This window comes from Thamnophis elegans, chromosome Z (genome assembly GCF_009769535.1).
Source record: "Thamnophis elegans isolate rThaEle1 chromosome Z, rThaEle1.pri, whole genome shotgun sequence".
NCBI classification, from domain to species: domain Eukaryota; kingdom Metazoa; phylum Chordata; class Lepidosauria; order Squamata; family Colubridae; genus Thamnophis; species Thamnophis elegans.
Genome location: NC_045558.1, coordinates 121,659,609 through 121,685,936, shown reverse-complemented (window position 1 = coordinate 121,685,936; position 26,328 = coordinate 121,659,609). Strand labels below are relative to the sequence as shown.

General features: G+C 42.4%; 1 protein-coding gene across 1 annotated transcript; it reads right to left on the bottom strand.

Moving 5' to 3' along the window:
• Positions 1-360: 360 nt before the first annotated feature.
• On the bottom strand, positions 361-13,410 carry TBX6 (T-box transcription factor 6). Its single transcript, XM_032237826.1, has 8 exons — positions 13,287-13,410; positions 11,988-12,216; positions 8,746-9,013; positions 7,974-8,117; positions 5,412-5,482; positions 5,020-5,087; positions 3,252-3,444; positions 361-613 (listed from the first exon to the last, which is right to left on the bottom strand). The coding sequence occupies exons 1-8, from the start codon at positions 13,408-13,410 to the stop codon at positions 361-363; spliced, it is 1,350 nt and encodes a 449-aa protein (XP_032093717.1).
• Positions 13,411-26,328: the final 12,918 nt, after the last annotated feature.

The following is a 26,328-nucleotide window of genomic DNA, read 5'->3' as shown; positions in this document are numbered from 1 at the left end:
GCAAGTTGCTAGTTTCTATGTACAAGATAAATGTGCAACATGTGTAAAAACATGTACTTGTATGTTTGTCTTTGTAAGATGTTTTGAAAGAAATAGCTGAAGCATAGCTACCACTTAGTCAGGATATTGAATATAAATTTTCTACTTGGGAAATAATTGAAAAGGAAAGCTTGAGTGGGAGCATCTCAGCTTCCTTATATTAACTGGGGGGAAAATATACAGACAGTTTCAGCTTTTGGGGATTTAATTATAAACTATGCGGATATAACCAAACTCTATTTCCTTAAATGGAAGAGGAAAACACCGTGAAATTTTGCAAGCAAAAGTAAATCAAATGCAGGTTTCCACATTGTGCAGGGGTTAAAGCATTGATTGCTGTGACCCAGGGTAGCCAGAGGGAGGTCCATAGACACGAGGAGGTGGAGGCGGGTAGGGTGCAAAACTGAACTTGAAAGGAGAGAACGAGGAAGCTTCTGGTGGATCTGAATTTGCAAGGAAAGGAACCATATCCAGGCTGGCCCAGCTTGCTGGGAGCATTGCTCTGAAATCTGTTTGCTCAGGAGGAGGCTTGGTAGGAGGAGAAGATGGAGGAGCTGCTATTTCTTGGCTTGGGCTGTGGAAAAGCATAGCATAAGTCAGTGCCTAAGAACTTATAGATTGTTGGCTGATTTTGCCTAACTTCCCATTTTGGGGTTCACACAATTGTGCTTTCTCATATATAGCTCCCAGGATTTTCACTCTGATTTCCCTACATAAAGTATTTCTAAACTTCCTTAGTCCTTTCTCATTCAACTGAAAATCCCAAAGGTGCTTTTTTGAAGAGACAACTGCACTTTCTGATTTTTCTTTAAAAAGAAAGGAATGCAAATGTCCAGCTGTCTGCAAGGAGTGTAAATCTTCACCATCCAGCCAGAGCTGAAGAAGCTTCTCAGCTGAGAAGCAAAAATTCAAAGAAAAAGCAGTTGCCTCTTGAAAAAAGCACCTTCGGGACAAACATGACATGGATGACTGATAATCTCCATAGACATTCTACTGAAGACATTCCTTTTTTTTTTCTTGTAATCCTATTTACCTATCTAGGTAAATCAAGAGGGTTCGACCTTGGCAAATTTAAGATTTGTGGACTTCAACTCCCACAATTCCCCAGCCAGACTTCTGGGAGTTAAGAAGTCCACAAGTCGTTGCCAAGGTTGAATATTCCTGGTGTAAAAGGTAACACTGGATTTTGAATTTCTTTCGGGATTGAGTTGAAAGGATAATTGCAAACCTGCAAAATATTATTATTATAAAATATTTTCACATTGGCCTGAAAACTAGGATGGAATGCAGGATGATATTAACCAATAGGTTGTTGCCTCTGGCAACACAGCTGACATTAAAAGATAAGCCTGAGGAAAATCTTGTACATAATAAAATCTTGTACAAAATCTTGTTCATAATTGGAACAGCTGCTAATAAAGATGTTGGCTTGGCCCATTTTGATCATATGATCAGTGAAGCAAACTTAATCTACTGAAACATTTGTAGAAGACCTCCATCTCTCGTCACACTAAAATATTGTTTTACATATAAAACAAAGTCTGCCAATTTTCATTGGGGGATTTGGATAATGATCACTCTTGCATAATTAATGTAGTTGCAACTCTGATGTATAGCTCTGTTTAAAACATTTAATAGGCATCAGGTTTATTGGATTTATATTGGATTTATTGGATTTGGTTTATTTGGTTTATTATATATCCTTTCTTGGGGATATATCACTAGATTCCTCTTAAGTCTTAAGTGTGATAAATACTTGTGCACCTGCACAAACAGAATGGTTTTCTATAGTATTTTATTTGGAGGAGGAGGAACTTGTTTGTGGTGGATAATTTTTCATACTCGATTTAAATTTTCATGCTGGAGAACCATGCAGTCTTGAGTTGGACAAAAAGTAAAGCCCTCTTTTCCAAATGCCATATGTTCTCAAAAGTGGATACAGTGTAAAAATGACTAGAACAGTATATTCCTCTTACATATAATGAGGATATTTTTAGGACACAAATATATTTTAAAGAGCCAGTTTGGTCTAGCAATAAGGCACCAGGATAGAAACACGGAGACTGTCCCTTATAATCCTGCCTTAGGCACAAAAGCCAGTTAGGTGACAGTTGGGTGACAGTTGCTGCTCCAGGTGACAAGATGATTAGTCAATTCCTATGACAACCATCGGATCAATACTTGATTGATCTCAAAAAAATTGTGTTTGCGGGAAAACGTTAAGAATGTTTTTAAAATTCCCAGGACAGTTCTTTATTAGATAGCAACTAAAAAAATAATCTGAATATTTGAGGCTAGCTAAGTGATCTAATAGTGAAGGCACCAGGCTAAAAACTAGGGGACTCTTTTAAGTTCTAATTCCATTTTAAGCATGAAAGCTAACTGGGTGGATTTGGGTCATTCTATTTCAGCCCAATTCACCTTACAGGATTGTTGTAGTTGGGAAAGTAGGAGGAAGAAGGAGTGTTAGATATGTTTGCTGCCTTGAGTTGTTTGTAAAAATAATAAAGGCCAGATATAAATAAAATAAATCTACAAAGGTCACAACTGGTTTTCTAAAAACAGAAGAGTGTCAGTCATCACTGGCTGAAACGGGATATAAGCAATTAGCTCACTTTGATATGAAACTACGGGGGGAGATCATTGATCAATTCAAATACAGTATCATCGCTACTGATGGTTTGTACATCTCAATCCCAGGCTGTGCAAGTGATGACCCTACATATTCTGGAGGTGTTGTTCAGGCCTATATGTGTCCAACCTGGGCGGCTTTCAGACATGTGGACTTCAACTCCCAGAATTCCTCTGACAGCCATACTTTAGTTATGTATTGTTTTAAATCGGTGGTGGGATTCAGAAATTTTTACTACTGGTTCTGTGGGAGTGGTGTGACTTGGTGGGCGTGGCAGGGGAAGGATACTGTAAAATCTCAATTCCCACCCCTTTCCAGGGGAAGGTTACTGCAAAATCCCCATTTCTTCCCGATTAGCTGGGACTCAGAAGGCAGAGAATAGATGGGGGCGGGGCCAGTCAGAGGTGGTATTTACTGGTTCTCTGAACTGGTCAAAATTTCCACTATCGGTTCTCCAGAACTGGTCAGAACCTGCTGAATACCACCTCTGTTTTAAATATTGCAAGACAACCTTGCATTTTTCTGGAGTTGGGCAGCTTTAAAACCAAACAAGCAAACAAACAAATAAATATTCTGTTACCTGCCATAAGGTGATGCTGGCCCCCTTAAACCATGAAAAGCAGCTGGATGTTGTAGATAAGCCTCAGCCCCATTGAGATTAATTCCTGTAGGGGGGTAGAAGGAACAGGAAGGCTGTGGAAGTGCAGGGGGCGGCTGTTGTTCCAGAGGCCCCTCTTCTGTCAGGGTGGAGTCACAAGGGCCTTTCTTGCTCTCTATGGGAAGAAAGAGAAGACAGAGAAGACCGGAAGAGAAGACAAAATTATCAGTAGGAATTAAACAACTACATATCAGGAACATATTTGGCAGAGACGTAGAGCTCATTATGAAAGAGGTGACACAAGGAGGTGAAATGACTGTATACTTAATTAAGGGGAAAAAATCTAACAATTTGTCCAGCCTATTGGAAATCAAGCGAGGAGATTCCATAATTAACCGATTCTTGGAGTTGTTTCTGATTTGAGCAGGCTGTAAGCCCTGTGAACAAACAAACTAAACTAGTCCATATAATTGAGGTTCTTCTGGGAAGTTTATTTCACTTTGAATTAATAAGACTACTTTCAAGGAAAAAGGAAGGAATACTTGCAGATGAAGGAGAAGAAAATGGAAAAAGGGGAAGAATCATAAGAGTATGGAGGGATATTAGAAAAGCAAACAAGAAGTAGAGGTGGGTTCCTACTAGTTTGGCCTGGTTCGGCTGAGTCGGTAGTATCTTGGCCTGCCATGCCCCAGACCAATTCTATTGGTGACGCCATAGACTTTTTTTTCATTATTGCGCAGGCGCGCAGGGTGCAGCCCTGAGCGAACTGGCAGTGGCAACAGACGGAATCCACCCTTGGCAAGAAAGGATTATTATTGAATGTGTGCATAGGATAAATGATGGGTAATTAGGAAAGAGATGGAGATGTGGGCCAGAGATGGTATTCAGCAGTTGACTAGTTCTGGAGGACCGGTAGCAGAAATTTTGAGTAGTTCGGAGAACTGGTAAATACCACCTCTGACTGGCCCCACCTCTATCTATTCTCTGTCTCCCGAGTCCCAGCTGATTGGGAGGAAATGGGGTTTTTGCAGTAACCTTCCCCCAGTAACCTTTCCCTGGAGTGGGGAGGGAATGGAGATTTTCCTTGTATCCTTTCCTTGCCACTGCCCACCAATCCACGCCCACAGAACTGGTAGTAAAGAAATTTGAATCCCACCACTGATGTGGGCATTTGGTCAACTATCTAGAACAGGGTTGGGGAACTATGGCGCTTTTATGATTTGTGGATTTCAACTCCCAGAATTCTTGATCCAGCCATGTCAGGAATTCTGGGAGTTGAAGTTCACAAGTCATAAAAGGGACATAGTTCTCCACCTCTGATCTAGAATCATGGTTATAAAGTGATACAGGAGCATCTGCAAGTGAAGGAGGTCAGGGTGATGAAAACATCAGGCATCACAAAGCGAGCTTCACTCATTTTCTACATGTGCTGCAACATTGCATATATGCCCAAAGGGATAAAGCTCATCCTTTTGACATAGTGAGATGCCGTTGGGATTATCTCATTTAATGTTGATTAATCACAGAATTTCAGCAGGCCAGCCTTGGCTAGTCCTGAATGAAGAATCACATAAGAATTACATGTAATGCACCTAAAAACAGGTGGGGCTGTCATTGCATCATCATAACTGCCGTTTTGACTTTTCGGGCCACAGTCAGCAAACACACCTCCACGGAAGAGGGAGAAGCTGAAGTTAGAAGTGGTATTTAAGAAGTTCGAGACAGAATAAGATACCCATGTTGTTCTCACCACTTTCACCCTCGTTTGCTTCGCATTCATTGGTCTTCATCTTCCTTTTGATTCGGGCCTCACGCTCCCTGTATTTTGCAATGGACCATAATAAGATCTGATAAAACAGCAGTCAGGGCTCAAACACCTTTCAGGATTATGCAGTTGCAGACTGTTAGTCTAGCAAAGTCCACCCCACCTGCTTTCTAGAGTCTTAGCATTTGGATTCTGACAATTCAGCTTGTTGGAATGAAATCTCTAATGCGAGGTAATCTGGAGGCCACAAGTTATACAGCCATCCACAGCGGGATTACAATGCCCTTCAGCCTCAGCCACCGATAAGCACATCTTTTGCAGTGGGAAGCATCAGGAGACCCATACCAATGTTGTGGTTTGCATTTCTTCCTGCTCACCTTTTGCTGTTCATGCCATTTTCTCGGAAGCCCTTTGCAAAAGGATTGCTTTCTATCTTCATCTGAGTGATCTGATTGGATGGTGAGGCGTGAAAGAAATAACAAATGTATACTTTAGAGTTAAAGGAATAGACGCCATCCTACATATTTATAATAATAAATACATTCTACTTTATTTTTTTCCATCCTGTTCTGGGTTATTTCTGAAACAAGTGTAAAATTATATTGAAGTTACTTCCAAGTCTTGTTGCAGTGGTAGGGTTTTAGGTTTTGTTCCTGTGTGCAAAATTTATACATGCATATGTTCCTGGACGCCAGATATAGCATAATGAAAGAGAAGGTGACAAAAATGTGATTTTGGAGGTATCTTAGCTAAGCTGAAAACAAGAGGGACAAGGAATAATGTATGTTTAGAATAGCAGCCTGTACAAAGTATAATATACAGTATATGTGGTACCTTGCTCAATAGTAGTAACTGTGAGAGGGATCTTGGAGTCCTAGTGGACAACCATTTGAATATGAGCCAGCAGTGTGCAGCAGCTGCCAAAAAAGCCAACACAGTTCTAGGCTGCATAAACAGAGGGATAGAATCAAGATCACAGGAAGTGTTAATATCACTTTATAATGCTTTAGTAAGGCCACACTTGGAATACTGCATTCAGTTTTGGTCGCCACAATGTAAAAAAGATGTGGAGACTCTAGAAAGAGTGCAGAGAAGAGCAACAAATTAGGATTTGTTAGGATACTGGAGGCTAAAACTTATGAAGAATGGTTGCAGGAACTGGGTATGTCTAGTTTAATGAAAAGAAGGACTAGGGGAGACATGATAGCAGAGTTCCAATATCTCAGGGGTTGCCACAAAGAAGAGGGAGTCAAACTATTCTCCAAGGCACCTGAGAGTAGAACAAGAAGCAATGGGTGGAAACTAATCAAGGAGAGAAGCAACTTAGCACTAAGAAGAAATTTTCTGACATGGAACAACTTGCCTCCAGAAGTTGTGAATGCTCCAACACTAGATGTTTTTAAGATGTCAGATATCCATTTTTTTGAAGCAGTGTAGGGTTTCCTGCCTAAGCAGGGGGTTGGACTAGAAGACCTTCAAGGTCCCTTCCAATTCTGTTATTCTAAATACGGTAATGTTGTCAATGGCTTTTGCCCACAGTAGATTTAGGTACCAATTAGTGGTCTGGGAAAGATTTCCTAGAGAGAGGTCTAGAGCCAGTTTGATGTAGTGCTTAAGGTGCTGACCTAGAAACTAGGAGACTGTGAGTTCTAGTCCTGCATTAGACTTCAAAGCTGGTTGGATGACTTTGGGTCAATCACCAGGAGACAATGAGTTCTAGTCCTGCGTTAGGCATGAAAGCTCCTAAGTGACTTTCAGCCAATTACTCTCAGCCCAACCCACCTCACAGGGCTGTTATTATGGGGAAAATAAGAGAAAGAAGGTACATTTTATTAAAGAGGGTAAGATTTTTTTTAGCTATCTTAGACTAACAAATAAATAAATAAATAAATCTATCTATCCAGCCAGCCAGCCAGCCAGCCAGCCAGCCAGCCAGCCAGCCAGCCAGCCAGCCAGCCAGCCAGCTACCTACCTACGTACCATCCATCCACCCACCCACCCATCCATCTAGTTTAGTTTACTTTATTGTCATTGCACATAGTGCAATGAAATTAAATGCCGTCTTCAGTGTACATTACAATTTTACATTGTATATAATTGAAATTAAAAACCAGATATTGCATTATTCTGTAGAATTCAATATGGATATTGCCCTGGGATAGAAGCTGTTTTTCAGCCTGCTTGTCCTTGTTTTTATTATCCTGTACAGTCTGTCAGATGGTAATCGTTAAAAAAAAATGCCCAGGATGAGATGGATCTTTGAGAATGTTTTGAACTTTCTTATGGCAGCAGGAGCTATAAAGCTCTTCCAAAGCGGGGAGAGGGCAACCAATGATTCTCTGGGCAATGATGTTGACCCTCGGGAGCGCTGAACTAACTGCCACTGTGCAATTGGCAAACCATACACAGGTGTAGTAAGTTAAAATACTCTCTATGATGCAGCGGTAGAAGGTCAACAGCAGTTTTTCATTCAGTTGTTGTTTCCTGAGGAGTCTCGGGTAGTATATTGTCTGCTGGGCTCTTTTGACCAGTGCCGCAATGTGTGTGCCCCAGGTCAGGTCCTCTTTTATGATAACACCCAGAAACTTAAAACTGGCCACTTGCTCCACTCGGTCTCCACTGATAAGCAAGGGCTGGATGCCTGATCTATTGCTTCTATAGTCCACTATTAGCTCCTTGGTCTTATTGGTGTTAAGGACCAAGTTATTGTTTCCACACCACGAAAGCAACCGGTCCACCTCATCTTGATAGACAGACTCATTCCCCTGGAAGATTAGTCCCCCCATGGTTATATCATCTGCAAATTTCTATCACTGGTATCTATCCGTCAAAAGAAGGTGACAGTGAGGGACAAGTACTCTGGAGATATCATGGACTCTACAAATGAGAATATTTTTTAAAAACCGATTTAAAAAAAAATCCTGCTCTTGTTCTCTCACCTGTGGGTTCTGGTAGGCTGTGACAGTCAGAAACTGTGTCTCAGGAAAGGTGAAGGAAGCACAGCCACTCCCTGCTCCGCGGCGCCCTCCAGCTCCCACCACATGTACTCTGGGCTGATAACGATGCATGGAATGAACAATCAACTAAGAACAGAAGAACCAACAGTGGGTATTATTTTACCTGACCATCTTATGTTCCTCCATTTTCCAACTCCATTTTAGTTCTCCGCAAAACCGAACTGTCAATGCATGCTGTCATTCTGGGCAAAGCACAAAATGTAATTCTAATGGCATGATTCATTATCCTTAAATATGAGTTCATTTTGTATTTAAAAGGAAGATTAAGAATCTAGGCGTGTCAACCTGCAAAAAAATAAGGCCAAGTCATTTTTATAGAGGGATCTAGGTGAGCAAAGTTGTTTTTTGCCTGACACCATGAACAATTTTTAATAATAACCCAACACATTATCAACAGACTCTAAGTTTAAATACTGTGTGGCTGCTATAGAATTTATTTTCTTTGAATTTCAGAATGTAGTATTCCTCTGGGAAAGATTTTGCTTCATTTTTGGCATTAGATTCACAAAATCCTGGAGCTTGACTATTTTTTTCTATAACTCTCATTGTTAATAGTCTAAAAGATCCGCCCACATGTGTCCCCTCTCTAAATCATTTTATTTGGGATATGAGCGTACTCTATCAATTATTGTCTCCTGGATGTATATCCCCTATTCCCCTCTGTCTTTTCTCCAGTCCCAGTTCCCAATCATACATGTCCATGAGGATCCAGGGTATTGTTGGTGAGCTTGAGCCGATGGAAAGATACAGGTTGGCGCATCCAGTGGGCACCTGATGCAGGTGAGTCAGGATGGATGTAAACCCGGTCTGGAGGTGGTAATTCTGCCTTGCCACTAGCTTCCCACTTTTTGCCATGCCACTTGTAGCGGGAGCCTCCTACAGAGACCACATCTACCAGCAGTAGGTACTTAGCTTCAGGATCCAGGCCTGTGACCGAAATTTTTAGCTGTGGAAACATCCGCCTGGAAGGTGATTAAAACATGGATTAGAAAATTCAAGTTGTGAGGAATGGGCTGTCACACAGAAGAAGAAAACATGATTCGTCTCACCTCAAGGGTGGTGGTAGCTAGTTCTAGTCATAAACTCACCATGCTATAGCTGAGTTCTAGAAAATTCTAGAAAGTTCTAATAGCACAGGATGATGGACAGGGTCCAAATCATATTATTTGGCTCCATTTATTAAGACAAGCAGTCCCTCATATAGCCCTTGAAATATCAGCACTGATGTATCGGTAGTCCTTGACTTAAAACCAAACTATGATCATCTAATATATGTTGCTAAGCAAAGCAGTTCTTAGTAAGTTGCGCCCATTTTATGACCTTTTTTGCCAAGGTGTTAACAGTTGTTAAGTGAATCACACAGTCTTTAAACAAGTCTGGTTCCACCCCCACTCCCACCCCCGATATTGCTTGTGGGAAGCCATCTGTGAAAGTTGGAAATGGCAGGACACTGAGATTGCTGCAGTGGTTGTAAATACACAGCGGTTGCCAAGTGCCCAAATTTTGATCATGTGACCATGGGGATGCTGCAACTGTTGTTAGTGCAAGGACCAGTTGTAAGTAACCTTTTTTTCAGTGCCAGTGTAACTTTGAACAGTTTCTAAATGAATGGTTGTAATGGACTGCCTGTAATGGAATAATGTTTTTTTTAAGTTTTTTATTTTTTTATTTTCATTCAAGTAACCACATATATAACCAACACTTTTGTATTATTCAGTCTTATGTCAATTTGTCTTCCCATCAACCCACAAGGACTATAATTTGCTATTCTGCTCTCCATGCACCATATTTATACCCTACCCATTGCTTTCTTGCCTCTTCTCCCTCTCTCCTCCTCCTTACCTCCTTTCTTCTCTCTCTCATCCTTCTCTTCTCTACTTTTCCTTCCTCTCTCTTTCTCCTCTAGCCTCTTTCTCTCCTCCTCTTCTCCCCTTCTGCCCTCTCTCCCAACCCCTCTCTTCCTCCTCTTGTCTCTTCTCTCTTCCACTGTCTTCATCTAATTTGCATGGTATATTTCAGCATTTGAGCAGACTCCATTTAATGTTGATGATGTTAGTTATTTCATTTCAATAAACACCTTTCATATTAATAATTTTAACATATATCTGTTTTTTTAAAATATACATATATAGCAATTATATTTTTACCACCACCACCCCAAGCTTCCAAGTAGTGGAAGAATGTTAAGCAGAGGAGATGGCTTTTGATTATTTCTTGGAAAGCTGAAAACATACAAAACTCTCTCACTCAATTCCTAGGGCAGTAACTACTGTTTCCAGTTTTCCTGGGATGTGGGCTTTCTAGTTCTTTTCTCACTTCACCTATTTACATAGGTTTCATACTATTACTATAAATGCCCTATGTTGTTTGTCTCCAGATCAGTTCATCTCTGATCAATCAATCAGAATAGAGCTGGAAGGAACCTTGGAGGCCATATAGTACAACCTCCTGCTCAAGCAGGAGACCCTATACCAGGTGTGTCAAACTCAAGGCCCAGGGGCGGATCTGGCCCATGGGGTACTTTGCACTGTGCTGCTGCTCTAGAAACAGCAAAGGACCGGTCTGCGGTCCCTCTGCCAACAAAAATGGAGATCAGGAGGGCTCCATTTTCATTGGCAGAGGGTTGCAGGAAACCATCGCAGCCAGAAAGGGAGCTTGAGAGCCTGTTTTCACTGCAGACCGTGCTCACCCTGGCCATGCCCCCCCTGCCTCTCCTCGAGGTCAAACACCTCAGGGAGACAGGGCCCTCCATAATGCAGCCCCCAATGAAATCAAGTTTGACACCCCTGCTCTATACCATTTCAGATAAGTGGCTGTCCAGTCTTCTTAAAACCCCTCAGTGATGAAGCCCCTGCAACTTCTGAAGGCAAGCGGTTCCACTGGTTAATTGTCCTCACTGTGAGGAAGTTTCTGTTTAATTCCAGGTTACAGTGACTTAAAATGGTCTAACAGCCAGAGACCCAAGATTAGAAAACTTTTTTTACACTCGAAATTAAAGATAGAAGGGGATTTTCACAGTATTCAATTCAGGGACCAGAAACATCTGTTTCTCAAAACATTGCTTTTATTACAGTAACTCAGGAAAAAATAAACAGGGGGAGAGAAAGATCTTAAGAGCCTTCCTAGGTTAAATTAACAGTCTAATCAAATAAAATATTGTCTATCGGTGTCCTAAATAGAACTGACAAAATGAGCAAATTGCAGGTATACTGTCTTTGAACATGGAGGCTTCATTTAAAACATTAGAAATGGAGAATTAGAAGTGACCATTCAAACCTCTTAAGACTAGCCCTCTGTTCAGCAACAGATCAAGTAGCTTCAGACTGCTTATCCTGGGTGAATTTGTCAAATTGCATTTGCAAACTATTGAAACTATCATTCATCAATGTGTGTGATGGCCACAGATCCCTAAACTTGTTAATTATATAAACAAAGCTCCCCCCCCCCCATTGTCCTACTCTTTTTGCATGATGGGTCTCCTCTCTGCCGAACTCTAGTGAGAAGTGGGGGGGGGGATTGTGCAAAGCTAGCATGTTAAAGATGGTTTAGGTTGCAGTCATAATCCTCTATACATTTGCACAAAAGCAAGACCCACTGGACTTCATAGGGCTTACTTCAGAGTGGGGAAGGTAAGATAACTCCAGAAGTTGTGAATGCTCCAACACTGGAAGTTTTTAAGAAGATGTTGGATAACCATTTGTCTGAAATGACATAGGGTTTCCTGCCTAAGCAGGGGGTTGGACTAGAAGACCTCCAAGGTCTCTTCCAACTCTTGTTATTCTGTTCTATTCTATTCTAAAGATTATGGTTTCAAATCTATTGGGGAGATGTTTTAATTTTAGGACAGAAGAAACTCTGATTTACATGGCCCAAGACTGATCCCTGCCAGTGGAAGGAAAGAGAGAGAGAAAGGAAGACGATGGACCAGTATCTCACCTGCCTGCTTTGGTGATGATCATCTCGGTGCCAATGCCACTGAACCGTTTCCAGAGCTCGCTGTTCTCCAGGCTCATCCGTACTCCAGGGGGTAGCGGTGCAGTTGTTGGGGGGCCTGTTGGGAGTGTCTGAGATGACCCATATGGGAGGCCAGCGGTTGGGGGCAGGAGGCGCCCAGGGGGGTCCAAACCTGGGAAGAAACCTTCCAATTTGGGAGCAGCTTCCAGCTCTGGTGACAAAAGGAGAAAAGAGACTAAGTGGAGGTTTAAGAGAATTGAGGGGCATCGGCTGCTGAGCCATGTGGACTAAGGGGAAGGAGGGGGTTGCAGGCATTACTGAGGGGCATCATCAAGGAATTTGTCACTCTCCTGCTGGTTTCCGCCCGTTTTCTTCTCCCCCCTTCCACCTCTTCCCTGACCAGTTGGTCTTGGGTGCTAAATATCCAGCTGATGGGGGTGGGTGGGTAGGGGCCAACAATTTATGGGAATTCTCCATCTCTCTCGGCTCCCTTTCTGATCTCCCCAGCCCTGACCTCTCACTGGCCTGTCTAAATCACAAGCTGCTTCCCTTTCATCCGACCATTCTCATCCTCTTGGGTACCTAGTGGACTTCCCTTAGTTTTTCTTTTAATGTAAGTTCCACTTTTCCCACAGATATAATGGCCTAACTTCCTAATCCCCATTATCTGGTTCTGGCTCACCCATTCTGGATTGGCTTTATTTATTTTTGAAATTTATTTGCCACTCATCTCATATCTAACGACTCTTGGCAGCTTTACAACATAAACGTTTTTGGATTCCAGTATTCTACTCAAATATATTTGCATCCTGGAATCAGCTTGCTAACCCTCTTAGCTTAATCATCCTGGCTATCACCATCTCTCTCAAAGAGCCCCCCAAACATTCCTTATTTCAATTTATTTTTTATACAAGAAGAAAGTTTCTCCATGTCAGGTTTCTGCTTCTTAAGCTTCTCTGAATCTACTTCAGAGACGCTTAATTCCCTTCTGCTTCCATAAATGTCTGTCACAGTCACACCGTATCCGCCTTAAGAGCCACTCCCAGGAAGACATATGCTTTTTCTTCTATCCCTTTCACACAACAACCCTGTGAAGTAAATAGGCTGAATAATGGTGCCTGGCTCTGCAGCAAGCCACCATGGAGCCTAATGGTTAAATGAAGATGTTTTTGAGCCCACAATCCCCACCAGCATTTCTGGCTCCCTTTCATTTATGGTTTTACCATGACCCAATTTTTCCTTCCCCCACCACTTTGCCACCGTCCTCTCCCAATTTCTCACCTGAGTATCTGAAGGCTTCATATTGGGGTGCCTGACTCTGGGGATAAGCAGCTCCAGGAGGGGGTGGTGGTCGCAGAGCATAGGAGCTCCCATACTGGGGGAATATCTCTGATGGGTGGTACATGAGGAACCGACAAAAACCTGGAGGCCGGGACTGGCTTCTCTGGGAAGGGAGTGGGGGCCCTGTGAATGGGAACAGGTGAGGCTGGAAGCCAGGGCTCCTGCCTTGAGGGTGGGTGGGTGGGAATAGAGGAGAAGGCCTAGAGGCTGGAAGGTTGGTTTGGAGCGCAAAGCCGGACGTAATTTGGGGAGAGAAGGAAGGACGGGAGGGAGGGAGGGAGGGCTCAGAGGCAGAAAGGTAGGAGCCAAAGGTAGAAGCCGTTTGAGGAGCTGGGAGCCAGGTCTCCTTGGCTTGGTCTCTTGAAGCAAAGTCTGGGATGTGTCCACCTCCAAATCCTCTCTTTCCCTGAAGCGCCCCTGGCTGGGGGCTTGTATTTATGATTCCGCCAAAGCTCTTTGAAGTGAGACCCCAAATGGCACATTCACACCTCAAGAGGGGAGGGGTTTGGGGGCTGGTAGCAGGGGAGCTGCAGGAAAGAAGTAGCAGACATCTAGGCTCAGCCCTGGGATGTCCCCATCTTTACACACCTTCCAGCTATTTCTGTCAGGACCCCTCTACTTCCCAAGGCCTGTTTTCTCCCTCTGCGTCCCCTATTCAAGCCTTCTGCCCTCCTTTTCTAGGCGTAGTTGCCCTCCCCAGCCTCTCCCTGCTCATCATCCAGAGCTAGAGCTGCCCAGCCAAATCTTCTCCCACTTACGTCCACTTCCCAACTCCATTTCAGACTTCATTAAGAGTGGCGGCTGAATCGCTTTCTGCGCCCACTCCTTGAATCCTCCTAATTGCCTAATTAACACCTTGACTCCAAAGTTTCCTGATTGATCCTGACCTATGGGATCTTCGGTTTACAAGTGAGTGAAGGGAGGGGGAGTTGCCAGAGTCATTTATCATCCAGATGTTTTCACAGCTGGGCAGGACAGCTGCAAAAGACTTGCCAGATGCAAGTGAGATCTTCTCAGCCCTAGCTATGGTGACAGAACCTTATTTCAGATTCTTGAAGGCTCACCCCATCACAATTATTTTGAAATGTAGTTTCAAAATTACATTTGAAATGGGTCATGGGAATTGCTATCGAGGGAGTTATTTTAAAGGGAACCACAAAAATTTATCTTCTGCCTCCAGAATCTATACCCAGATTGAAATAGGCTGGCTTAATTTTTTTATGTTGAAGGAAAGCAACAGAAGCTTCTAGCATCTTTTTACTACAATATGTGTGTGCTTTTCTTGGCATGTATAAAGAAGGAAGAGAGATTATTGAAGGGGAGTTCAGAGACATATGAAATATGAGGTGAAGACAGTGAAGCAGGATTCAACTTGGTTGAAGTAGGTTGCACAGCGAAGTTGAACAAAAAGAAAAGTCAGTGGCAAATCACTTATCGTTGCCACAAAAATACAATGATATTTATTTGTTTAGGAAATTCATTGGCCACCCATCTGGTATCCAACAACTCTGGACAGCTATGTTTCCAGAAGTTTGATTGAAAAGACACCTTATCTTTAGAGATAGTACACAAAAATGGGTTTCAGGTGTGAGATAGAAAGTTTTGCATTAGTGACCTGATCAACACATGTCATCTGATCAAAACCTTAGATTGTTGGAGCCACAAAAATGTTGCCAGATCCTCCTGTTTTAAAAAATGGTGACTGAACTGCCGAGTCAGTAATAATAAATCAGAGACAGAGAAATCTGGAGAAGGAGTGGGCCGGGGACACACATGACATAAACGCTTTTCCCATTTTTCCAATGTTTTTAGTGAGGAGGGGGCATATTTTATTCTCACATTAGATATGTGCCCATTTATCAGGGGTCTTCAAACTTTTTAAACAGGGGGCCAATTTACGGTCCATCAGATTGTTTGGATAGGGCGGGCCAACTGGGTGGGCATGGGTAGATGGTCATATGACTGGTGGGTGTGGCTAGGTTGTCATGTGACTTGGTGGGTGTGGCTAATTTAGCAGTCCATTAAACAATACACCCCAATTAAACTTTAATTTGCTCCTGAGGGTGTTTTATTTACTTTTGTTTGCATGCTGCTCTTCTGGTTGACTTTTCTTTTTACTAGATTGTTTTTTTAAAAAGTTGTTTAGGAGTCTAGTCTCTAGTCTCTCGAGGAGCTTACAACCAACAAGTAGAACAAACCAGGGAAGGCATTGTCTCTCCTTGTTTTGGGTGGGTGGGAGGCAAGGGACTCAGCAAGGGCCTCCTTACAGAGGCAAAGGAGGAGGTTTATGTCTACTCCAGAATCTGGAAACAGGCATCCCTCAGCAGCAACCTCCCACATACTTGGGACTGTTCCCCGGTGAAGCCCTTCAAACAATACAAGCTCCTTTTGCTCTCCCTCCACTGCTGCTCAGTGCCAGAACAGACAAGAAGGAAAAGGGGTGCTTCTCTTCTGGGCTTGATTCCTTTGCCCCAGTGATGAAATTCATTTTTTTACTACAGGTTCTGTGGGTGTGGCTTGGTGGGCATGGCAGGAAAAGGATACTGCAAAATCCCCATTCCCTCTCCACTCCAGGGAAAAGATATTGCAAAATCCCCATTCCCCCTCCATTCCAGGGAAAGAATACTAAATCCCCATTCCCTCTCCACTCCGCGGAAAGGATACTGCAAAATCCACATTCCCTCTCCACTCCGGGGAAAGGATATTGCAAGATCTCCATTCCCTCTCCACTCCGGGGAAAGGATACTAAATCCCCATTCCCTCTCCACTCTGCAGAAAGGATATTGCAAAATCTCCATTCCCTCTCCACTCCGGGGAAAGGATATTGCAAAATCTCCATTCCCTCTCCACTCCGGGGAAAGGATATTGCAAAATCCCCATTCCCTCTCTACTCCGGGGAAAGGATACTAAATCCCCATTCCCTCTCTACTCCGGGGAAAGGATACTAAATCCCCATTGCCTCTCCACTCTGGGGAAAGGATATTGCAAAATCCCCATTCCCTCTCCACTCCATGGAAAGGATACTGCAAAATCCCCATTCCCTCTCCACTCCGCGGAAAGGATACTTCAAAATCCCCATTTCCTCTCCACTCCTGGGGCAAGCCAGAGGTGGTATTTGCCAGTTCTCCAAAATATTCAAAATTTCCGCTAGCGGTTCTCCAGAACCTGCTGAATTTCACCCCTGCTCTGCCCCCTCCCCAATAGCTCCCTTGTCAAGATAACGTTTTTCGTGCTGGCTGAAGCAACAGCCATGAGATCCAGGCAAGCCCCTTCTGGCACAAAGGCCTCCTCTGCCTTCCTGGGATTAGCTATACTACTAAGTATAGTAGCCTGCCTGCTCCCTTAATTGGTGGGCGAAGGGAAAGGGGGAATTACGAGACTGTCCAGCCTTCCCAGAAAGGGTTCCCTTCCTCCCCCTCCCCCACCCCAATTTGGCTATTGAAAATAAGGCTGGCTTCCCTTCATCCCTGATCTTGATCAAAGAGCCCATAGCCTCAATCTGAAACCTACGAAGAGGGATAGGGGAGCTCAGGAGATGTGCTCACCTTTTCCAATTAAGAAAACTTAAAATGCTGCTTTTTAAGAATGCTGCACCAAAACTTTTTCTTGAGTGGAGAGGAGGAAAACCACCCTTAGTGCAAGGCAGTGGTGGGTTCCTAACCGGTTTACTACTGGTTTGCTGAGATAGGGCATTTTGTGCATGCGCAAAAAATTTGTGCACGCACGTTCCCACCACACATTACTGCACATATGCAGTTCACTAAAAACTGATCTGCACATGTGCAGAAACATGCTGGCGATGGGAGAAGAGACCGGGGAACTGATTTGGCGGCATGGCAGCCCTAGGTTGCTGCCAGTTCCAGCGACTCAGGCCACAAACCACTACCAGTTGGCTGAACCCGTCTGAACCAGTAGGAACCCATCACTAGTGCAGGGCTTCTGCTTCTGCTGCTGCCATGCAAGCCCTTCCACAGCAAAGGCAACATCCACAGGGCCAGAGATTGGGGGGAGGGGGTTCCCTACTGGTAACATTGCCTCGCTGCCATGTGACAGCTGAAGCAGGGGCAACAGGCCTCTTTATCATGAGGATGACTTCATGCATCCCATTTTTGGCCTATCTGGCCCCCAGAAGCATTCTGTTGGCCAAAAACTTTGGCCGTTACTTTCCAGTTTCAGCCTGGGGGGATTGTGAAAATAAGGCCTGCACTCGGCCAGCAGGTGGGCGGGGCAGTCTCCTGGTCCCACTTGAGGTGGATTAATGGCTTCAATGGGCCATATCCAGCCCATGGGCTGTAGTTTGAGGACCCCTGCCATTTATTATTCCCTGCATTGACCAATCACCCAATCATTTTTGGAAGGCAATATGGTATTTCTGATGGAAGGTAGTTCTGGGAAAGGAACTAGTAAGTCTTAGATAAACCTAGAGAGCATATTAAAAAGCAGTCATCTTGCTGACAAAAGGTCTCTATGTTTAAAGCTATGGTTTTCCCAATAATAATTTATGACCCTGAGAGTTTGCTCATAAAGAAAACATAATGCTTTGACCATAATGCCTCACATTGGAATACTGCATCCAGTTTTGTTAAAAAAAAGTGTTGAGACTCTAGAAAGAGTGCAGAGAAGAGATTATAAAAGCCCAGTCTACCACAATACCAATGAAGAAGAAAAATAACAGCTCCCAAAAGAAACCAGCTTGGCTGCATAAAGAACGCTGACAAATTGAAGGACAAAAGGATCAGTATAAAAAGTGGAAAGAGGGGCACATAACTAAGGCAGAATATCAGCAAATAGCCTGAGCTTGTAAAGATGAAGTGTGGAAAGCTAAGGCTCACAATGAAGAAAAGCTTGCCACAAAAGTAAAAAATAACAAAAAAAAAGAGCTTCTTCCAACATGTTAAAAACCAGAAAAAAGTCAAGGAAACAATTTGTCCATTGCTGGGAGAAAGTGGCAAGAAGGTGACCAGCAACAGGAAGAAAGCAGAACTATTTAACTCAATTTTTGCATCTGACTTTACACAAAGGGGAAAAACAGTCCAACCTATCAAAAACAGCACCACAAAAATCAGATTAGGAACACAAGTTAAAATAGGAAAGAAAATAGTAAGTGAGCACCTGTCCACCCTAGATGAGTTCAAATCATCAGGACCATATGGATTACACTCCAGGGTTCTGAAGGAACTGGCAGAGAAGATCTCAGAACCACTGAACTATATCTTTCAGAGATCCTGGAGCACCGGGGAACTGCCAGAGGACTGGAAAAGAGCTGATGTGGTTCCCAACTTCAAAAAAAGAAAAAAAAATAGATCCAGGAAACTGCAGGCCTATCAGCCTGACTTCAATTTCTGGAAAAGATAAGCAAGCAACGAATCAGCAAACACCTAGAAGTAAATAAAGCAATAACCAAAAGCCAAATGGGTTTGTCAAAAACAGACCATGCCAGACTAATCTTATTGCATTCTTTGACAAAGTAACAAAATTAGTGAACTAAAGGAATGCCGTCAATATAATTTACTTGGACTTTAGTAAGGCATTTGATAAAGTAGAACATAACCTATTACTAGATAAAGTAAAAAATGTGGGTTAGACAGCATCACTTCCAGTTGAATTCTTAACTGGCTGACCAACTGCGCTCAATGTGTAGTCCTCAATGGAACTGCATCTACATGGAGGGGAGTATGCAGAGGAGTACCCCAAGGCTCTGTTTTAGGCTCAGTACTTTTTAACATCTTCATCAATGATTTGGATGAGGGAACAAATGGGAAATTCATCAAATATGCAGATGATACCAAGCTGGCAAGAATAGCAATACTTCAGAAGATAGGCTTAAGATATAGAAGGATCTTGACAAACTTGAACATTGGACACTATCTAACAAAATGAAATTCAATGGTGAAAAAAGTAAGGTTCTACATTTAGGCAAGAAAAACAAAACACATAGGTACAGTATATGTGATACCTTCCTCAATAGTAGTAAATGTGAGAGGGATCTTGGAATCCTAATGGGAAACCATTTAAATATGAGCCAGCAGTGTGCAGTAGCTGCCAAAAAAGCCAACTCAGTTCTTCAACAAACAGAGGGATAGAATCAAAATCATATGAAGTGTTAATATCACTTTATAAAGCCTTGGTAAGGCCATACTTGGAATACTGCATCCAATTTTGGTTGCCACAATGTAAAAAAGATGTGGAGACTCTAGAAAGAAGAGCAACGAAGATGATTAGGGGACTGGAGGTTAAAAGATATGAAGAACGGTTGCACAAACTGGGTATGTCTAATTTAATGAAAAGAAGGAGTAGGGGTGACATGATAGCAATGTTCCGATATCGCAGGGGCTGCCACAAAGAAGAGGGAGTCAAACTATTCTCCAAAGCAACTGAAGGCAGGACAAGAAGCAATGAATGGAAACGAATCAAGGAGAGAAGCAATTTAGAACTGAGGAGAAATTTCCTAATAGATAAAACAATTAGTAAGTGGAACAACTTGCCTCCAGAAGTTATGAATGCTCCAACACTGGAAGTTTTTAAGAAGAGATCAGATAACCATTTGTCTGAAATGGTATAGGGTTTCCTGCCTGAGCAGGAGGTTGGACTAGAAGACCTCAAAAATCCCTTCCCATTCTGTTATTCTATTCTATTATTTTTAGGAAGGCTGAATGCCCCAAAACTTTTGAACTGTGATGCCGAAGATGATTCTGGAGAGTCCCTTGGACTACAAGTAGATCAAATCAGTCAATACTAAGGAAGTCCCCCCGGACTGTCTTTTGGAAGGACAGATACTGAAGCCAAAGGCTTCTGCCATCTAATGAGAAGAGAGACTTGTTGGAAGAGACCCTGATGTTGGGAAAGATTGAAGGAGAAAGGAAAAGGGCATGGCAGAGGATGAGATGATCAGATAGTGTCATTGACGTAATGACCATAGGATTGGGCAAACTCCTGGAGACATGGAGGACAGGTATGCCTGGTGGGCCATTATGAAGACTCTGAAATTACTTAGTGAATGAACAATAACAAAACCCTTAGATGACATTATTAGGACTTGCAAAACGGTGGTATTGTCAAATCAAATATAGGGGCATGAATGGGTCTGCTGTTGAATTGGCTCCCGTATCTGCCCCATTAAAACATTTGGATTAACCTTTTAATCCTATTGGCTCTTTGTAATATCAGTAAGAGAGCCAGTTTGGTGTAAGGTTTAGAACCATTTAAGGTTCTATCCTAGAAATCAGGAAGATATAAGATGGGACTAGAACTCACCTTCTAGTCCCACCTTATGCCTAAAAGCCAAATAAGTTATGTTGAGCCAATCACCAGGAGACTGTAAATCCTAATCCCCCTTTAGGCATGAAAAGAGACTGGGGGATTCTATCTCAGCCCAACCCAGTTTACAGGGGAAAATAGGAGGAAGAAGCATTAGGTATGTTTGCCTCCTTGAGTTACTTATAAAGTGATAAATATGCAATTTAAAAAAATCTAACATATAAATCAAGATCTGTGAGAGTGAACTGTTATTATACAGAATGGGCTATAGAATATTGTTTCCTTAACTGTAAGGTAAAGGTAAAGGTTCCCCTTGCACATACGTGCTAGTTGTTCCCGACTCTAGGGGGCGGTGCTCATTGCTCATTTCTGTTTCAAAGCCAAGAGCCAGCGCTGTCCGAAGATGTCTCTGTGGTCATGTGGTCGGCATGTCTAAACGTATGTCATATGTCCTCTGTAATATCCAGGAAGTGAGTTTGCATGACAGGTTGGGAATTAGTGCTATAGTGGAAGTTACCAAAACCACAACCACTTGCCAGGGCATTCTTCCACTAATACAAGTAAAATAATAAGTGGTGTGGGAAGTGTATCCCAGAGGGACAGTGCCAGGGACCTCATAGCACCAGAAGCCTCAGAAAACAGTGCCAAGAGACTCAAGACAGTCCTTCCCCCTTTAAGAAAACCAAGAAGCACCAGCTGAAAGAAAAATTCAGAGCAGTTCTGCTAATAGAGCTGACAATAGAAACACACTTAAGTAGAGCCATTAAGATATGGGGAATCAGGTTAAAAATAACCCACCTGGAACTCCCTTTGTCCTCTTTCCTGGAAGAATTAACCCCCAAGATAGGAAAGACCAGGAAGAGGATTAAACCATTAAGGTAGGAGAACAGAATTCAGAGCAATCACCTTAACTAAAGGCACATACAAAATCTCATCAAATCACACCAACTTCAAAGGGAAGATGGGTATTAAAAATCCATATACTTTATCAGGCTATCTTGTTTGCAACCCAGGAACACTTGAGCTGTGTCACTACTCTTCTTGCCTCCTTGAATTAAAGGATCCCTTTTCTGGCAGCTGCTTCCATGTCTATTTCTTCTCCGCATCTGTGAACCAGGGAAATTTCTTCCAACAGTGGCAAAGAAAGTTTGGAAGGTGAAAGAGATGTTTTAAATCATTCCTGAAGATGTTACTGTGCTGTACAGCTTGGTTACCAGGAGTCAAGCTTCCTTGAAGGAGGGTTTACAGCCATTTGTTAGTCATTAAAGTGCCACAAAACTCTCCATTTCTCAATCAAGGGGACCATGAGGCTTAAAATTTCAAACTGGCAACTAGATGAAGTATTTATTTATTTGTCTCTATTTTTATCTAGCTATTTATTCAAATATCTTAGAGCAACTGGTATGAACATGTTCCTCTATTTTTTCCCTCCTCACAATAGAGATATAATAACTGGCCTAGGGGCTCCAAGTAGCTCTCCAATCCTCCTTGGAGCTTATTGGTGTTTGACCACTTTCCTGATTTCTAGGAGAAGAGTGAAAAAAGTGTTGCATTGGCTATGATTTCTAAATTCTTGAGGGGGAGGGAAGGTATAAAATGGAAGTTTCATAAATAATATTGAAACACTTCCATTAATTGACCTTTTCTAAAGATCAGCCCTTACCTAATTTCTACTGTTATTTCTAGTTTTCTAGTGCACGTATTGTTTACTCATCTTTCCAAGAAGTGAATGCCAAAGAGTCATTCATGAGTCAGTTTGCTATGGAGAAAAACAGGCATGTTCACCACCCCCAACTTACTTTAGCTAGATATAAAAACAAACTCAGTGATTTTCTTTGTTCCTCTTGGAAGGAAGTACAGTCTAGAACCATTAACCGGAATTTCTAGGTTCTGAGGGGAGTAGGGATTAAAAATGCTTCTTCTGGAATCATTGCTTAATAGGTATGTACAGGTGATGTTTGTTCCAGAATTTTACTAAGAGGTGAATATAGGAATGAAGAGGATGCGGTGGCTCAGTGACTAAGACGCTGAGTTGTCGATCAGAAAGTTGGCAGTTCAGTGGTTTGAATCCCTAGTGCTGCATAATGGAGTGAGCTTCCTTTACTTGTCCCAGCTTTTGCCAACCTAGCAGTTCCAAAGCATGTAGAAATGCAAGTAGAAAAAATAGGAACCATCTTTGGTGGGAAGGTAATAGTGTTTCATGCACCTTAGTCATGCCGGCCACATGACCATGGAGACGTCTTCGGACAGCGCTGGCTCTTTGAAATGGAGATGAGCATCACCCCCTAGAGTCGGGGACGACTACCACATATGTGTGAGGGGAACCTTTACCTTATAGGTATGAAGGGCACATGGCAGGCAAAATTAATTTCATCCATTTAATAATTTTTTCCTTCCTCTGATTTTAAGAAGAGTTGGTTGCTATGCAACCGAATGAAAATTGCATTTCTTTCTCATTCTCTCTCTCTAAAAAAATGTGGGTTAAGTAAAAATAGTGTGCCCTACCTTTCTAGCAGATAAAAACAAGGCAATGCAGCACAATGGTAATACCTCCCTTAGGCTGTCTTGCTGTGGGATTTGAGTGCCCTCATATGGTGTATCATAGAAGTGCAGGAAATCTGGAATACGATTTGGAGCACCCATGTCTACCAATCCTTTACATAGAACATAGGGAGTTGGAAGGGATCTTGGGGGTCTTCTAGTCCAACCCTCTGCTTGAGCAGGAGACTCTATACCCGTGATGCTGAATTTATGGCACGCGATACAGATACAAATACAGCTGTGTCCAGAATTGGCTGTGTGATTTAGATTTAAATCAGAATTTAATAACTGCTGTTTGGCCAAATATTGAAAAAAATAAAATGAGCGTCTTTAGGGATTCATGTTAGTACCTGCAGGTTATTGCCAAAGTTGAAAAAACTCATTTTTTGAAAAGTATGAAAGAATCAGGAGACACTAAAGGATTAATGTGGTTACACAACACGTAATTAGACTTTGAAATGTCCTATCCTGAGATCTGGGCCTGGAACCAACCTGGCTGGCTTCAAAAAAGGTTAAATATAATTAATAGGGGATCCAGGGCTATTAGCCTCGAGGGCAAAATGGCTGCCTCTGGCTGTCTACTGAGAGAGAAGTGGACTTCTGTTGGAAGAAATGCCCTTGTGGGTTCAACTCCAAGTGGGGAAAAAGACTCTGGAAAAAAGCAGGCTGCTTAGAAAGATGGTTTAATGGTGGACAGGAGGCATAACTTGACGTCCTGAACAGAAAAGAGGGATCACATGCTTCCAGATGTTGGATGAAGAAGAAAAGAGAAAGAAGAGGCTTGCTGAGTTTTTTATACTTCGTTTGGCCCCACCTCTCTGTTTCCTGTTCCTGTATAAGAAATGTATTCTGATTGGTTATCAGACTCCCATGGGGCCATGCAGGGGCAACTGTTTAGGTTGTGCTTTGAGTCCAAGTTTGGTTGAACATTGCTTTTTCCCAGGCACCCTGTGGTGAGATGGGTAAAGGAGTAATACTATCATATCTTAATCCCATCACCCTGGAGCTGAAGGGGTGAGTTCTTAGTTATGTAGAATAGACTGAACCAGGCTTTTTAAATGGCCCATTAACAAAGGTGAGGACTATTAGAATGAGTCTGTTTCCTGCCTAAAAACATGTTTCCCCATTTCTTATCCAGGGAAATATAATATTCTGCCTTTTCAAGATTTCCCAGGATATTTCATTTTTCTAGGAGAGGGATGGGTGCTAACTTCCTACATTTCCTTGTACAATTAGCCGGCTTCTGTGAGAATAAACTCCTGGACAACATGGCCAGCAAGGCCCTGCTAATGCTCTTATGAGATGGCCTTGTAAAAGGAATTTGTCAGGTAAACACTAGCTTAGCCCTGAAACGAAGGAAGGGTTGAGAAAGAAGCTGAAGAATGCTCTGCCTTGATTCTCTTTGCAAACTACCGTTTCCCTGAAAATACGACCCTGTCTTCTTTTGACCCCCAAAAGTGCTTGGCCTTATTTTCAGGGAGGTCTTATTATTTTTGAGGTGCAGGAGGTGGCGAGCATGGTCACCTCATGGCTGTTGCTGTGTTGCAATATTTTTGGGGAGAGCTTATTTTCAGGGAGGGCTTATTTTAGCGCATGCGCTCAAAACCCCAATTGGGCTTATTACCTGTGGAGGTCTTATTTTCGGGAAAACAGGGTAGGGGGAAGACAGCATCTTTGTCAGGCTTTCAAATTTCTGTTATTATACCCTTAATAGCAGTGGTGGGATCCTGCCGGTTTAACAACCAGTTCAGTGATTGCACACGAACTGCATGTGTGTGTGTACAGTTCTAAGAAAACTTATCTTCTGCATTGCTGCTGGGGAATAACATGGCTGAGGCGGGGGAATCCACTCTGCTGAGCAAATCAGCTGAGAAGATATAAGTCAGTAAAGCACAGGGGTGGGCGGGCCGGCGGACCCACCTGATTATTTGAGCTACCTGTTTGCCCAAACTGGTCCAAACCGGTAGAATCCCACCCCTGCTTAATAGGAAAGAACTGACCTGGCTTACCTTGAAGAATTGACATATTATTTAAGTACCTTAAGTTGCAGCAAATTTCTTGTGATACCTATTTTCAATAAAAGGTGGGTGGCTATATGAATGTTGCAAATAAGCATTTACACACTTTGTAAACAGATGAAGGAAATCTTTGAGGGATATTATAGATTATTTCTTCCTTACTGTTTAACAGCAAAGTTACAGACCCTCATGTGGATACTATTTGATGGTTTCTTTACACTTTTGGTGAAATTTGTATCTGAATTTAATAGTACATTTGGTATGTAAAATGTTTAAAACTTAATTCTAAGGGTTTCTGTTGTTGTCTCTTTAGTGAAACAAATAGACAATGAGCATAGCCTCTGGTAAAAGTAATAGTGATGTGATGTGTGATCATATATAGATAGTCCTTGACTTATAACCATAATGGAGCCTGCCCATTACAGTACAAGTAGTCCTTGACTTAGTGACTGTTCAAAACTACAGTGGCACTGAAAAAAGTAAGTTATGGCAGTAAATTATTTTTTGCACTTCTACTGTTGGAACATTCCCACAGTCATGTGATTTACATTAGGATATTTGACAACTGACAGATATATATATATATACACACACATATATACATACATACATACATACATACATACATACACACACACACACACATACATACATATATGGTGGTCGCAGTGTCCTGGTGTCATGTGATCACCTTTTGTGATCTTTTGGCAAGCAAAGTCAACGATGAAGCCAGATTCACTTAACAACCGTGTTTCTTATTTAATAACTGCAATGATTCAAATGTGGCTAGAAAAGTCGTAAAACAGGACAAAACTCATTTAACAAATTTCCACTTAGCAACATAAATTTTGAGCTCAATTATGGTCATAAGTTAAGAAGAACCTTTAGTAAATCTTGAAAATTGTCAAGCAGGTCACTCATATGGCCGATTTAATTTTATGACTTTTTCTTGCACGGTTGTTAAGTGAATGCCACAGTCATGAAGCAAATCCATTGCTTGCTGTGGAACATTTTTTCCAAAGCCAGAAGTAATTGCTGGGTTTTGCCAAAAACGGCATAAATCATAGTAATGGGACTGCAGGGTGTTACAAATGGCCATAAATGTGTATTGTTGCCACAAATCAAAATGTGGTTATGTGACCATGGGAAGGGGTGGCTGGCACAAC

What these genes read in the sequence shown, in the direction of transcription:
- TBX6 (XM_032237826.1), bottom strand. Translation starts at nt 13,410, where the DNA reads ATGTACCACCCATCAGAGATATTCCCCCAGTATGGGAGCTCCTATGCT. An exon ending in CCCTGGATCCTCATGGACAT is followed by an intron (nt 8,118 to 8,745) that starts GTATGATTGGGA and finishes TTCTGTTCTTAG; the next exon opens with TTGATTGTTCATTCCATGCA. An exon ending in CAGCCTACCAGAACCCACAG is followed by an intron (nt 5,483 to 7,973) that starts GTGAGAGAACAA and finishes CCATCCAATCAG; the next exon opens with ATCACTCAGATGAAGATAGA.